General features: G+C 39.0%; 1 protein-coding gene across 1 annotated transcript in view; it reads right to left on the minus strand.

The window, feature by feature from the left end:
- The window catches only part of LOC122808215 (immunoglobulin superfamily DCC subclass member 3-like), a 197,670-nt gene that overhangs the window by 166,252 nt on the left and 14,400 nt on the right, over positions 1 to 17,018 (minus strand). The window contains exon 2 of the mRNA XM_044079178.1: positions 10,069 to 10,374. Within this exon, the coding sequence (XP_043935113.1) occupies positions 10,069 to 10,374 (306 nt within the window). The remainder of the gene's footprint in view (positions 1 to 10,068; positions 10,375 to 17,018) is intronic.

Consider the following 17,018-nt stretch of genomic DNA (forward strand, 5'->3'; position numbering starts at 1 on the left):
TGAGTATACTGTACCTATTTCTCTGGCCTCCACTGAAGAAACCGGTGTTGTCTGTACACTCCTGACATTTGATCTACCCATCTCCTCAGAGAAAAATAAATGGGCTCATTCTCTTCACTCATTTTCCCTAGCATCAGTCCCAACAAGTGCCTGAACTGTTAATTGTACTCTAATCACCTGGGTCATAGTTAGAGTTTTGTCCCTCTAGTGCAGCAGAGCTGGTCAATGTTTCCCATTTTTGCAAATTTAATTTGTCATGATAGTGATGCATATTTTGAAATATTTATTTTACTATGTCATAATGTTTGCAGTAAAAATAAGAGAAGTATTTGTCATACCTGTAAAGAAAGCAGTCTGAATCCTTGATGTGCTTGAACTTGACAGTGGTTCTTCTACATAAACAATTCACTTATAAACAATACAACAGAATGAATCTGTGACTTCTTGTTGTAACTGCTGCTCTGTGCTACATGCAACAATACCTAACTCCACCAAGAATGGTGCAATCCCTTCAGGCAGCAACCATTACACCTCGAAATCCACATAAAAGGACACATTTGGGAAGGTAAAGGCTGATAGACGCTTTAGATAGAGCAGGAAAAGGTGGTGGGTTAGCAGGGATAAGGTTGTTTCAGAGAACTGGAAGAAAACATTGTGATAATTAAAGTATAAGAACAGTAAGCTAATAGTATGGAAAGTAAATGCTTTATTCAGATGGAAAATGACACTCAGGTACTATTTTGACATTGAATATCCCACTTGACATCTTAGTGTTGCATTCTAAGGCTGTATATTCAGTGCAAGCATCAGACACACACACACACACACACACACACACACACACACACACACACACACACACACACACACACACACACACACACACACACACACACACACACTGTCCACACACACACACACACACACACACACACACACACGCACACACGCACACACGCACACACACACACACACACACTGGATACAGTGATATACCACTTTTTTGTTACACATGAAGTAGCTTTAAAGCAGAATCTCATTATTCACAACCTTGTAAGTGTGCGATTCTATTTTCAGTAAGGTGTGACCAATACAAAATTGTAAGCATACAACAGAACAATGATCATATTATATGTGGAGCAAAACTGACAGAGTAGGTAGACAGGATGGTCTTTACATCTCTACAAATTCAATCTTTTAATACCAAAAATTTATATAGATGTAGTCAGTGCTTATTAACTATTTATATGCAATGTGTTTTTGGCTATACAGCCAACAGCCATACCAGTACAGTCCCTTTTCTGTGTAGGTAATTAATAAAAGTTGCCTTCTATTTGAATTACTCAAATAACAGACTGAAGCCAAAGTGCTGAGAAATAAAATTACTGCTAAAGCTATTGTGATTATAATGTATTTACCTTCCAGACAAATTCTTTTATGATCTGTTAGTTATTACCTGACAACTCCATCAGTGAATCTATTTTCTAATATATCACATTTACTTAGCTATTTACCATGTATATAAAACTATTATCTGTAGGAGTTATGTCTGAAATAGTATTTAGAAGTTATCAACTAGGATCTCTCTCGTGGAAATAGGTGTAGTCATTTTTCTGAAAAAAGGAAAGATTAATATTATATTTACCTAAGAATGCTAATACTGCATCAACAAAAAAAGTATTGAATTACTTGCACCTGAGCTCTTCAAAAAACTTTGTACGCTTTCATAAAAATAAGTTTAAGCATGGTAATTTACAAAACTCATCTAACCTGCCAACACAAAAGGGGAAAGCCTGTGGTCCTTCAAAGTTATTTTATAGAGAATCTGGTTTCGGCCCATAAATTTTTACATCAGACACAGTTGTGTCCAAATTGAAATTTAAATGTACCCTTCTGATAACCCCTCTCCTTCAGTCCTTCAATCCTTTCCTTTGGCAGGAGGGGAGAACTATTTTTTTTTTCTTTTCTTCACTTTTTTTTTTTTAATAATAACCGAGAAGAGAAACAGAAAGGCCAAATGGGTTAGCAGCCTCTTCTCAGGTTATAAAAAGGTCACCACAAGCAAAAAAATGAAATGCAGGTCTAAGGAGGAGCTTTGCAGAACTGTGAACAAAGGAGCATAAAATAAATCTGGGTAAGGCCGAAAGAGATCTTTTATTGCTCATGAGGCCAAGATCAGGCCAAGCGGAATCTTAATAAGATGGAGAGGCAGATTCTGAAACCTGACTGAGTCCACTGTCCATTTTTTATTACAGAGGAGGGCAATACCAAATGTCACACCACATGTTCAGTGAAAGAAGTGAAAATATGAAACTTCTTTTGTCTACCATTTTATTAATGGTGGATGGAAAGGGAGCACTGAGAGAAGTGAAAATATAAAACTTCTTTTGTTGACCATTTTATTAATGGCGGATGCTGACAAGGAGCAAATGAATGATAAACTGATGAACAGGAAGCCCACAGACTGAAAAGTCAAAGCACTTTAAACATATACCTAACAGGAAAGTGATTTTTTTTACACAATGTTAGGAAAACATGAAATGATAGAATAAGAATAGTAACCCACTCCTGCCGTTTCCCAGTGAACTGTTCAAATAATGATTGTGGCTTCTGCTTGAATCTGGGTTTATCTGAGGAATGACAGGAAATATTATACCAGTCCAGAGTTTCTTCTTTCCCCCTTCTTATGGGCAAATTTGTATCATACTTAGTTTGAGAGTAACTAATTTGGATCACTGATTGTTTGCAGCAGTTACTCTATATGCTGAGTCTTTCTTTAGTGAAACTTATGTAGACTTTTCAGTGTAGGCTTTTTTGCAGAGATACTGGGATTTCCTGGTATCTCTTTAGCCCGAGCATCACTTTTTTTCTACATGCATACCTTTCAATCACTGAGCACAAGAAATCTGGATAAAGCCTAAAATAATGGGGGGACAAAGATAAAAAAAATTAGGGACAGATTTAAAAAAATTGCTCTCATAAACTTAGAAGGTTGGTATAATAACAGGATTTGAGTTTGCATACTTTTTCCTGAAGGATGTGAAGTCTGAAACTCAAATGGCTGTCATCATTTAGCGACATCAATTATCAGTGAATTGCCAGAAATCCACAATTTTTATGAGGAGCAGACCAAAAATATGAGGCCAAAATCTGGACATTCTGCGTAAATCTGAGAAGTTCAGAAGTATTCCTACATGATATCCTGACCTTCTACTCTGCTGTTGAAGAGTGTTTTGCAAAAACATAAGGCTAGAAATCTATGCTGAAAGATTATTTACTTATCTTTCAATTTAAAACAAATAATTTTCAAATGTAACCCAATGCAAAATACAAAAAGTGCAAAGGAAGCACAAATGCACACCTAGAGACAATATTCAATATGGGACAGAAACACCTCTCTCCCTAGACTGATTTTGTCTAAAAGGTAAGCATATGTGAAATACTGGAGGTTCATTTAAAGTGAGCATTTATTTTGCCATGCAGTGTCTTACTTTGAAAATAGATGTAGAATGTTTGGTCTGTGCATATTTGTAGCTATTAATGCCATTTAATCATTTCATTTTGCATGTCTATATTAAGTTGCAGGGGGTACTATTTGGGGAAGCCTGTCCTAAGGTACTATTTCCAGTTTTTTGTGTTAAACCAAGCAGTGGCTGTACTTTGTAGTGTACTATGGTCAGATACAATAATAAAACAAAGCAGACCTAAATTACAGAGGACAGTCAACAGGACAGAGTGCTACATTTTTATTTGCGAAGCCCGGACTTGAGTATTAGTGTAAAGAAACAAGTAGGCCCCTAAAACTGTAGATTGGGGTGCACTTCCAGTAAGCTACAACAAGGAAGACAAAGTTTTACCTATACAGGCAAGCAAAAATGTATTACTAAGGTAGTTAGAGAACAAGTTTTCCTTACAATGATCAAGCTTTTATTTCACAGTTTCATGAGAAGTAAACAGTGAATAACAAGATCAAAAGCCTTTTTTTAGATTAAAAAACAGTGCTATTGAGGAGGTTATGATCAAAGTTTCTATACGTCACATTAGAAAGAGTGAAAGTTAATACAAATGTTGCCAGGTCTGAAGCTATGATGTTCACATGTAACTACAGAATACAAAGTGTCTATCGATCTTTTCAGAGTCAGTAGTTTCAAGAAATTTAAAAGGTTGAAAACAAGCAGGTAATTCTCAAGTCTTCTATGCATGAAGGAATCATACTTTTGGATAATGATCTAATTACGGTTTGTTTCCCAACAGCAGACATTACATCAGTGGTTAAAGTGAGATTCATAACCCAAGTGAATAGCGTAGCAAGATCTTAAAGGTCAATCTAGCCATGACTAGTAACCAGTGCAAAACCCACAATGCTACCTTAATATGGCCGGAAACAGCAATACATAGTAAACTTCTGACTGGAGAATTTTGCATATGTTGCAATTAGGCAAGATTATAATTCACAAGCTCAAGAAGACTGTACTGTAATAATTGAGACAGAAAGACAAAAATGCATGGATCACCATTATACTAACCACTGATAGTACAAGGTGTTTGTTCTAAGCTATATTATTTAGATGACAAAATGGCCTCATAATTGCCAATATTTGGTTCTTAAGTGTAAGCACGCTATCAAGAATCACCACCCTATCTTGCATAAGAGTTACAAACTCCAGCCTGTTCTCCCCATAAACACATGGGGTAAAAGGAATGCCTGGGACATACAGACAATGGCATTCTTAACATCACCCTGGTCAGTAGACTGAATTTCAGATGACTAATACCTTTCAAATGGAGGACATCTTCCAAGCAGTGTTCCAGGATAGTAAGATCAGACACATGCTCCTAAAAATGGGAAATGTATGAATGAATAGCCCCAACACAGCACTGGTAGGTATGCTTCTGCCTAGGATATCCTCTGTCTCAGTGGCAGAACATACAATGTGAAACATAAACCAGCGGCCCAGGTGTCAACAGGTAGGTGTCACACAAATTAATGTCAGAAACAGCGCATCAAGTGTGACTTGAAAGGACCTCAGTGATAATGCAGGCACTCTGTCAGGCATGCATGATCTGCGGTATCAAATACTAACAGATCGAGGAAGATGACGGTGGAATACAAGTGATTCCTTGTCATAAGGACGTTACTCAGTACTTGTGTGGTAGTATTTTCACTTTTATAATTTGATTTAAAAGAAGGCTGACAATAATCCAAGATATCTTAAGATATGCAATATCATGCAATTGCTACTAAATACTATTTGTCCTCGGAGACAAATGAACAACCTGATAAATCAATAATCTAAAGTTTCAAGGCAATATTTCCCTTGCCTCATAGATCCAGGGTCCATCTCACAATAAGAAGGATGCAGTGTAATACACAATATTCATAACCTTTTTATAGTCAACATAATTAACCCCAGAACAGTACAATTTCAAGTGATCCTTAAATGATCCAATATAATAGACTATGCTTGCATCCAGGGGAAAGATATTGACAACTTTAGCTGTAAAACATATTAATAAGTTGAAAAAGCTATTTTATTCAGCTGCTTTTACTGTAATTGTGTTCTTCCTACTTTATCACCTTATTTTGCCTTGCTGCTTGCTCTTAAATGTTCAAGTGTTTTATTCTGTTGCATTTATTTCTGCTTGTTAGTAGCCTGATTCAATTTGTCTGTTATTCTAACCCTCTTAGTTTTGGTTTTATCACTTGGGCTTCATTCCAGTTAATTTACATTTAAGAAGGTTTTTGTGGTCTCCACTCTTGTGGACAAACCCTTATCAAAACCTTCTCTTCATAAGCCCATCCAAGTTTTCAGAACACTATGTTTGGACAATTCCCATCAGTTTCTCCTGCCAGCCTGGTTGACATGGGCATACTGAGACAGTGTAGCAACTGCCTCATGTTCACTAACAACCCTCTTTTCCTAGCAAATAATTCTTTTATTGCCAGAAATGCATCTACATCAGTAACCTGGAATCCATGCTCGCTCGCACCACAGTCAGTACTCCTGACAAAGAGGACATTACCAGTACAAACACCACACCACCCACATCACATAGCCAAGCACAACACACACCCACCTATACAGAGGTCCTCAATAAAAAATTACCTAAACAGTAGAGACCTCCAAAACACACTCACAAACATTCCTCGCACAACACCAAACACGTCACACACAGCAGACAACACACCAGTGTCTCACAAACACAGCCCATGAGGCAAAACAATAAACCATCACAGCCCATAAGGCATAACAATAAACCAAACATACTAGTCATTGGTGACTCAGTTGTGAGATGTTGTGAGATACTCTAATGTCCCCATCACCAGGCTCGACAAAGAGAAGATCACGGTCAGTTGTCTGTCAGGTGTCAGAATCCATCACATCACGCACATATTTAAGTCTCTCCACAACAAGTACAAGTATGGCTCTGTCATTCCATGTTGATGTGAATGACTTGAGACATACCTCCCTGGACTATATGAAGAGAGATGTGATTGAGCTATCAGAGTATGTGTTCCAGGCAGGTATGACCCTAGGCCTAAGCAGCATCATACATTCACCAAGAATGATACCACAATACCAACAAAGAATAATTGACTTCAGCAATTAGCTTAGTTTCTGGTGTCATTCCAAGGGGATCCAGTATCTGTCTGCCTAGGAAGACATGGTTGACAGGCCTCAATGCTTTGCTAGAGATGGCCTCCACCTGTCACCCCTGGGATTCCAGATTCTGACCATGGCTGTTGCCTCCCCCATTGTGCCTTGTTTAGGCAATGTCCCAAAGACAAATCTTCCAACATAAAAGATCTGTCAAAAAGCAAACTGAAGGTCATGCTGCTTAACGCTAGGAGCCTTAACCTGAAAATGCACTCACTAGAGCCTTTCCTTACACTGGAAAATGCCAACATCTGTGCAGTCACAGAAACCTGGTTCAGTGCAGTGGAGAGCACCCCTGCCTTACCAGACTATACCTCATTCCACACATTCTGATCCCAAAATGAGGTTGGGAAGACTAAGGGTGGTAGAGTCTCTATCTTCATTAAAGACAAGCACACCTCCAGACTGGTTTGCCAGCATGATGCACTAGAACTATTCCGGGGGCAACTGACAGCTGACAAGACACCTATCCAAGTTATAGCCAGCTACAGACCCCCATCAATGACTCAGGACACCCACTCCTACTTGACTCCATCAAGGTATCCCCTAACACCCTGATCCTTGGTGACTTCAACTACTCCACCACAGACTGGGTGAACTATTCCTGCACTAATGCACTCACCCAATGATTCCTTGACTTCATCAGTTCTATGCACTAGTCCAGCTCGTCTCATCTCCCACAAGGGGAGATAACATTCTGGACTTGGTTCTCACCAATATGGGTGACTACTGCACCACTCCAACAGTAAGTTCTTCCCTGATGAGACTAGATCATTGGTCTGTCACATTCAAAGTTTCTATCCCACCCAACCCCCTCCCCAGCCGTAAGCAAGCTAAAAAACTTCTCAAAAACTGACTACAACCTCCTAAGGGAGGGTATCAATAGCTTCACACCATCCCCCCAGAGGATGCAGACAACTATGCTGAACAGTACTCCAGTGCAGTATACAAGCACCTGTACAACTGCATGGACTCAACCATACCCAGCAAAACTAAAACCTGCTCCTCAAGGAAACACAAACCTATCTGGTGGACATCCTCCATCAACAGGCTTTACAACAAAAGGAAGAAACTGTTGTCCAAAGGTGAAAAGGCACAAATTTCCATTTGGAAAAACTCCCTCCATAGCCTCACCAAGCAAATTAGATCACTAGCAAAAACCTCAAAAGCCAATTATGAATCGAAACTAGCCTATGAAACTAAGGTAAACCACAAAGCCTTCTTCAGTTACATCAAGAACCTCCATGGCAAAGCCCAGTTTGTTCCGAATTAGTACTTAATGGTACCACTTACACCGATCCTGTTGACTTAGCCAACCTGCTAGCAGATAGGTTCAGAACATACTTCACCCCCCCTCGTACCCCCAAAGGCCCATTTGGCATCCCTGATACTTGTCCTGCACTCATATCTCCATAGTTTATGTGTTAAAGGCCCTATCAAAGGTACAGCTTCCATGGGACCTTATAGTATCCCAGGCTGCATTCTGCACCATCTCCATCAAGAACTAGCTTCACCATTGAGCACCCTATTCAACCACAGCCTAAGTACAGGCTATATTCCAACAGAGTGGATAACTGCCATTGTCATCCCCTTGCACAAAGGTAGTGCCACTACTGACCCTGGAAACTACTGCCCCATTAGCTTGACAAGTCTGCTCTGTAAAGTCATGGAGCATATTATTATGGACCTCATAAACAAGGACATAGGCAATCCCAAACACTTGACCCCACCCAGTTTGGATTTGTCAAGGGTAGATCTTGCCTGTTGAGCCTGGCTGACTTTTTTGAGACTGTCATCAAGCCCCTGGAAGAGGGAAAGTCAGTACATGCAGCTTACCTTGACTTGGCCAAAGCCTTTGACTCAATCCCCCACTCGGGCATCATTGAAAAGCTAACACAACTTGGCGTAAATCCTTATCTCATCAGGTGGGCGGCCTCACTGATAGGAACCACAGGGTCAAAATAGGCACCTCCATCTCCAACAGCAGACCTGTCACCAGTGGTGTTCCCCAGGCATCTGTCCCGGGACCCCTACTGTTTGGCATCTGCTTCTCAGAGGTCCAGGCAAAGACAAAAGACCTGTGGCTGACCAAGTTTGCAGACAATTGTAAGTTGGGTGCTGTCATTGACTCCCAAAATGATGTTAACATACTACAAGAGGGTCTCTCAGCAACAAATGACTGGTGCCAAAGTCATGGCCTTAAGATAAATGCAAAAAAAATGTATCATCATACCATTCAGCAAAAACCTGGCCCCTGCTGATTACCACATCAACAGCAACCCCCTATGTACACAACCTGTGATGAGAGACCTGGGTACACAGGTTGACAACAATCTCACAATTTTCCATCATGTAGCAGCAGTGGTCAGAAAAGTCTTTTACCTGGTTCATCTCATAATTGAAGGGATTGCATCCAGAAAAAAAGGAGGTCATTACCTCTCTATACTCCTCCCTCATTAGACCAACAATTGAGTACAACGCCCCATTTGGTATGTACCTCTCCAAACATCTGCACCAACTGGAAAGACCACTGAAATACATCACAAAGAGAATCCATGACCTCCAACAGCTGTCCTATGCAGACAGTCTGAAATCAGTATCACTCTGCTTGGTATTGTACAGATTGCTCAGGGGTGATCTGTGTCTTGTCTACAAGGCAATCTCGGATCCTGATCTACTAAAGATGCTCCATATCCATAAGTCTAACTCCTTACACATTACCCGCTCAAAAGGCCTGAATCTAATATGCGACATCAACTAAACCTGCTAGAGAGATAGGTCTGTCTCCCAGAGGCTGCCCCATCTCTGGAATATAATTCCAATACATGTCAAACAGGGTACCTCACTGACCCTCTTCAAGTGCAATCTTGATGAGTGGCTGGGAAACCACACATTTGCCCCAGGGGTTCCACCTGTGTCCTTCATTGACAGGGGTGACAGGTGCTGACTGAGGTTTCTTTTTGGGGATAAACTCTTGGTTAGGGTTGTAAGGGCCCCAGGGCCATTAGCCTAGTAACCTCCTATGATCCTATGAACTGCATTTCCTTGCTCTACTGTGTTGCAAATTCAGAAAAGGAAGACTGCTCTTCCAAAACACAAGTTCTCAAAAATATACTGACTCAAGCTGTTGTATTTTAGACACCTGTCTATGTATCATCAGCAGAATGACAAGGCTGACTGAATTTCATCTCAGGCTAAAGGAAACATTGTTGTTTTGCCATACTGATAAAACATTGGGTACCATAAATTCCACTCTGGGACAGATGAATTAAGTTGCAATCTTGCTGCCATACATGACAGAAGACTTCCTGGGCGTAGAAACTAGAGTTTTCTTTTTTTTTTTTTTTACCAACTGTACAACAATACATTATACATGTAAAAAACTTAAAACAAATGACTCCACACTTACATGCCATCTGTACTCTTGCTTTGCGGCTGACCAGTAGTCCATAACGGTTATGTGCCGTACAGTCATATTCTCCTGCGTCTGTCTCATTGTTTCCTCGCTTTTTGTGGAAATTGTCAATGAGCAGGGAACCATTGTTAAGGATGAAATAGCGCAGTCCAGTTTCTAAAGGCAGTCCATTTTTTCGCCAGGTGATCTTAATGGGCTCTTCCCCTTCTACTTGACAGTGCAAAAGTAGTGGACGATCCCTCACTGCAATAACATCTGCAGGTTCGACCAAAAACGACAGCTCTGAGGTTTCACCCCAGCCTGAAAGACAAAACCCATAACTGTTACAAGAGGAATGAATATTCATGAACAGATAGTATGTTCTTTACATGATAGTTGTATTGTGATGCCCAAATGTAAGCAATTATACTCCAGGCATTCTGTAAAACTTATTACATATATAGTCTGTGTAATGCTTCATGTACATACATATTATATATATGTATTTAGCAAAATTACATACAATTTTACAAATAAAAGTTAAGTGAAAGACTGTGGTGGTTTTAAAAGAGTAGAGAAGCAAAACAAGAAAATATGCTTATTTTGGATATGCTAGTTATTTACTGAGAGATGTTATCCATTTCAGTAGATGAGGTTAATAAAGAGATTAAACACTTCCACTGTGGCAGCAGTTTGGGAGTTGATAAGATCTGCCTGAAATGCTGAAGGTGCTGGACATTGCTGGTGTGTCATGTTTAACATGCTTTTTTATTATCATGAAGAAGGTTGAAAGAATATCTCTAGAAAGTGAAACTGGCGTAGAGGTCCCAATTTTTTGAAAAAGGAGCAAGAGTTCCAGATTTAGGAAGGATTGTAGTCTTCAGCTTCCATGGGAAAGCATATACTAGGATATAGGAATGGAGCATCTAATTTAGGAGAAACAATGTGGATTCTTCCTTGGCCATGAAACAGCTGATGAACTATTTATCCTTCTACAGATGTGGAGGGATCATAGGAGTCTGACACTACTGTACACATGAATATGTACACTGGAATGTCTTGTGGGAAGTGTTAAAATGGTATGAGGTCCCTGGACCCCTGCTGTATACTGTTCTGTCCCAGTATCTCAGAGGTGAAAGATGTGGTAGCATTCTCAGTGTTTCAGGGTTGGCATAGGACTCTATCAGAGGTGTGCCTTGTCTCCCCTCCTGTTTGTGATTTTCCTGAAAAAGATATTGAGGTAAGTCAAGGTGTGCAGAATATCCAATTTACTGTTATGAGGGTTGCAGATTTGCAGATTCACTACTGAATGTGGAGCACCTGGAATGAAAATCTTCACCTCCAAATAAGACATCAGTGTTTTTGTCCTAGAAAAAAGTGGACTGCACTCTCCAGGTTGAGGGGGGGGGGGGGAGTAGCTACAAGTATTTTGGGTACTTGTTCATTAATGATGGTAAAGGTGATCAGGAAATGGAGCAGTGGATTGGTACATGGATACCAGTCCTGCAGTCACTGTAGCAGTCTGTGGTGGGAAAGGGAAACTATGAATCATAGTCTGAGCTGTCATTTTACCAGTCGGTTTAAGTCCTCATCCTCACTTATGGTTATGAACTTTGGGCTGTGACCAAATGGGATAAGATCACAGAACGAGACAACAGAAATGGGGTTCTTCTATTGGGTAGTTGTGTACACTTTCTGTGATATGCTAAAGCATTTGGACATTCATGGGATCCTGAGATTACAGCCACAGCTCATTCCTTTTGAAAGAGGCTATTTGACAGTGTTGGACACCTTGTGTGGATGCTACCCCAGAAGCCTCCCAAAAAGGTGTGATGAGGTCTGCCAACTAGGAAATGACCTCAAGGTGGACCATCGTTGTATCTTTCAGAACATTTTGTACAAAATGGATATCATGGGACACTATATGATGACATGGACAAGCATTAAAGAGTGTATGTGTGCCACTAGTCACAACCTGAGAGCCTTAATCCTGCAATACAATATTACAGATGTTCACATATTCCATTTGCCTGGTTTTACCCTATTTTCTTTTTAGTTTGGATTACTGTTTCACATTCATTTCAATGGGATGCAGTAAAATGTCCACTGAAGGGGGTTTATGTAGTTTACTTAGTTTATTATTTACGTGACTAGTTATTTTGACAGTTTTCTACTGTAGCTGTCAGGTTAGTTGTAATTCTTTTTTTAATAGTGTCATCTAACTTTAGGTATTATTTTAGTAGTTTAGTGACAGTTTTGTTGAAATTTGTTAGTTTTGTATTAAATTATGCTTTTAGTTAGTTTAATCTTAGTGCAGGATTTGTAGTCTAGTCCATTTTGTTGGTAATGCTGTTTTCCGATTGGCTAACTGTGTTTTATATTTTTTACCATTTTAATTTTAAAAACATTAAATGTCATTTATAGGGGAGTGATTTAGGTTGGTAGTTTTGATTTTTAGAGTCAACATGTGAGTTTGTGTGTGTGTGTGTGTGTGTGTGTGTGTGTGTGTGTGTGTGTGTGTGTGTGTGTATATACAAGCATGTGTGTTTTTAATGAAATTTACTTAACCTTTAGGATAACTTGTATAGTGTTTGGTTTCTGTACCTTAGAAGTATCCTAAAAAGAGCAGGTGTAGTGGGGTTGGGATTAGGGGCAGGGACGCGGTTAGGGTTAGTTCTCATTAATAAGGTGGAACAGGGGGACGAGCAACAGTTAACTGGGAGGTACCATTATAAAGGCAGACATCAAAGCTGCTTTGGATTTTGTGCCTTTAAGCCCTAAACCCCACCACCATGCACACCCAGCAATAGTCTGTATATGGACATGTGATATACATCAGTGTTATAACACCCCTCTTTTCTGCAAGAGTCTAGCATCTGCAGGACACCCTACTCACCCAGAGAAGGCACTGCCTGGTGGTTTCCTAAGGTCCACAAGGGGAAATCCAGCTAACATACATATACCCCTATTCACACACAATCCATTCCTCCCTTCCCAGGATGGGCATACCACATTTCCCCATTCTGTGGCATCAAGCTCTCAAACCACTATATTATATTTTATTATATGACATACATTGTTTCAGTCTATTTACTCAAGTGATTTAAAAATGTGAGAGACTGCATAACTTACTTGTTCTATCAATGTATGTGATATGACTGTCAAATGCAATTATTTTCTGACTTTACTGTATGTTTTTGCCTTGGAGCTTTTCTCCCCGGACCTCCACTGAAAATGGACATGTATCCAGTCGGACTATCCCAGTCCACAAATGTAAAATAATATTAAATAAATAAAAATAAAATAAAACCACTAATCAAACTCACCTATGCCACAGTCAGAGCATTATCCCTCTATAACAGTGGTGTGGGGTAAGATGCTGGCTACATTAAAATTAAATCATTGCTGGCAATTACTGGAGTGAACACAGCAATAGCAAATGAGATTGCCAGTGTCTCTAAATTTACTGCATTTTTGATCCATCTTGGAACTTACCCAAGTACCTACTTCAAGTGTCAGAGACAGGGAGATGCTCAGGATCTGCACTGAAGAAAATACTATTTTTTGGACACTCACCAGTATTCAAACAAAGCAACCTTAGCAAATACAGAGGATGTAAAGCATATATTCGATCTACTTTTGTCAGCATAAACACTAATTTCATTGATACTCCTGTGCATCATCATTATACTGTTACTTGGTTGTAACAATTCATAACTTAGTGGAAGATATTTTAATTGTTTCTTAGAAAGACGAAACAAAGGTGCAGTGGTTTATTTTGTTGCCTCGCAGATCAGTTCTTCACTTCATTTCTTGCTTAGAGTGCTTTATGTGTGGATTCAGCATATCCTTCTTTTCGCTGAGTAACCTAGTTTCATTCCCATCTCCAAAAGATGTACTATAAGTAATTTGGCTATCTTTCAAACTGCCCACAGGAGTGTATGCCATGTCTGAGTGATTGTGTGTGTGTGTGTGTGTGTGTGTGTGTGTGTGTGTGTGTGTGTGTGTGTGTGTGTGTGTGTGTGTGTGTACATCAGTGGAAGGGTTAGGGTAAAGGCTGAGTAAGAGGACAGACTTTAGGAATGTCTGTGCAAGTGTTTCCTGGTTAGGGTTAGGGTAGGGGCTAAGTTGTGCTTTAATATATCAGAAATGTTATGAAGGGTAAACTAATGGATCTTTAAAATAAGTCTCCCCAAAAAAGACAGAAGAAGGAATATGGCAAAGGTTATTAACATGCATTAAGGGTTGAGATGCAGGTTAGCAGAATACCATTTTAATTGACTGGGTTGAGTATAATAAAACAGTACATTGTGAGACTGGAGTTAAGAATATGTGATAAACTGGATTTAATAAAAACTATTGAACATTCATTCCTATTATCGACAGTGAACTTACCATGAACATCCTATTTAAATGGGTATTCATTGAAAATGCAACACTGAATGTCACATCATTTCCCAAATTATATTAGCACAGCAATATACTATATGATTTTTAGATAGGGGCTATGCCCCATACTCACCCACACACCCCTAACATATATACATAATTTCATGGTCACACTACCACAAAGAAAAGCAAAAAGTCCACATACAATTGCAGCACTACCAGAACAGTTCTAGTCTCAGACAAGACAATGTACCAGTAATTATTACAATGAAAAACTTCCTCTGAAACACACCTAATACAAAAAGAAGGCACTCCACCTGTATATGCTATTACTGATAAAACCACCTTCGATAATATACCAATAAATTGCACACTTGACAAGCTGACATGCTAAACAGTCTCAACAAACTGGCCAACAACTGTCAGGGGTACTGAAGAAGTTTCTTAAGGAAACATTTTTTCACAGAAAGGTTACTGCTGTATAATATAATTTCCTAGGAGTGGTGGTAGCGACAAAAAGAAAATAGGCTATAAAAAGCATGATGGAGACATGAAAAACCTATGCCAACAAAAGGACGAGAGTAAAGTCACAGACTGTATAGCACAGGTAGTTTACGAAACAGGCAAGGGAAACTGTTCAACTAGATCAATAAAATTCTATGCCTTTGCATTTCTTGTTCCGAAAAAAACTGGTGTAGATCCTCAGGCAGAATTTAGCAATCATAACTGGTAAAGAAATATACTTATTATAAATGGAACAGAGATTGTCCTGTGCTACAGGAATCACTGCGGTTTCACAGAGATATCAATGAATAACACACAAACACATTCAGTATTGCCCACCATGTAGAAAATGCTATTCATTTAAGCTTAATTGCATACATTTAACTACTTGTGTCTAGGTTAAACTTGCCAGTATGTTGTCAACCATCTTGCCATTTGTCTTTGTGTCTCTTTTACCTTCATTATAAGCTCCCTGTTTTACGAGAGACAAATGATTATACTTACACTGCACTCTTTCTTCTTTTTTTTATTCATAAATCTGGGTAGCCTTTTCTTCGTATATAACACCATAATCTTCCTGTCCACTTCTACTGCTCATTCAATCTAACCACCTTAGTAGAGCCAGCTGGCTTGAGGGTAATTTAAAGATTTACAGCAGTACGGAGTCAAAAGCAAAGAAATACTTTTTATTTTTGCACACACTTTTACTAATATATCTGTGAAACTGCTGCATTAAAACAGGATTATGTCTGGACCTTCAATTATAGCCAAGTTGTTATATGTTTCAGAAATGGATACCCATAAATTCACCTCAAAAGAAAAGAGAAGATAAGCTCAAGAGGTGGATCCTGACAGCCATTTCTAAAATGCACAACCATGTGGTTAAGACTTAAAAACAATTAACTTAATTATTTTAGTTTTGGGAGTTTTGAGGTGAGTATTTCACAGTGAAGGCATGGTCTTGTTATTTTTAGCTATTCTGATCTACTATTTTATTTATGTATGTATTTATTTATTTATTTATTTATATCCATTTGACTGAGATAGTCTGACCAAGCTAAAGCCTATTTTCAGTGGAGGTCTGGGGAGAAAAGCACCAAGGATGATATAAATATAACAAGAACAATCAACTTTAGAACTAAATGATTAAATAAAATACAAAACTACCAGTTATAGAGACAACAAATGTGAGAGTAATAAATGTTTTACAGCTTTGAAACTTGTAAAATACTTAGTGCTGCTACACATTTCTTTTTGGTAACTGCAGCTTCAGCTACCCTAATAAGCCACTAGTTACAGAAAAAAATGTTGAGCATATGGTGATGTGTTTGACAACATTCAGCTTTGAAAGCTGTCAAAGGCATAGTGATGCAGGACAGATAGTGGCCAGAAGCAAAGGTCTTATCCCATAACAGTTTTAAAAGGAGTAAATGTTTCACTTTGCTACACTTTTTTTGTGGCATAGCAAAGTGTATTACAGCTGCGATAGGCTTCTGAAGCTGTTTTGTGGTGAGTACCATGTGAGATTACAGCTAAATAAAACAGACAAAAATGTGAGAGTAATAACTGTTTTACAGCTTTGAAAGTTGTAAAAGACTCAGTGATGCCACACATTTCTTTTTGGTGCCTGTAGCTTTAGCTGCTCCAATAAGCAGTAAATGGCCCTTAACAAAGTTTGTTATGCACCTTTCATATCTCATGGAAGGTGCATAACAAACTTGTCTTTTCGCTGAATTTAGAGCACATTCAGTCCACTCCATATACTTCACACTGATTCTGTACTCTTAACTTGTTCTAAGTTAACAACTCTCTTTTTGCCCCTGCTGTCAGTTGGTCATCAACTTTGCTGAATACAGGTTGCTGTTAAAATGGATTGAGTTCCAGTGGGTTAAAATAAACATTTTAATAGTACAACTGCCTTAACCTTTTCATGCATACACTGCGTTTATGATTTGTTTAGGAATCTCCTCAACACTTATGTGAACAAACAGCACGTTATTATATGATTATATGTGAATCAACCACAGATAAAAACAGGCTACAGCTCCATGTTTCAATAACTTTAGATGAAG

The sequence above is a fragment of the Protopterus annectens genome, chromosome 8.part0 (genome assembly GCF_019279795.1).
Source record: "Protopterus annectens isolate FY-2018-M chromosome 8.part0, PAN1.0, whole genome shotgun sequence".
Lineage (NCBI taxonomy): Eukaryota > Metazoa > Chordata > Ceratodontiformes > Protopteridae > Protopterus > Protopterus annectens.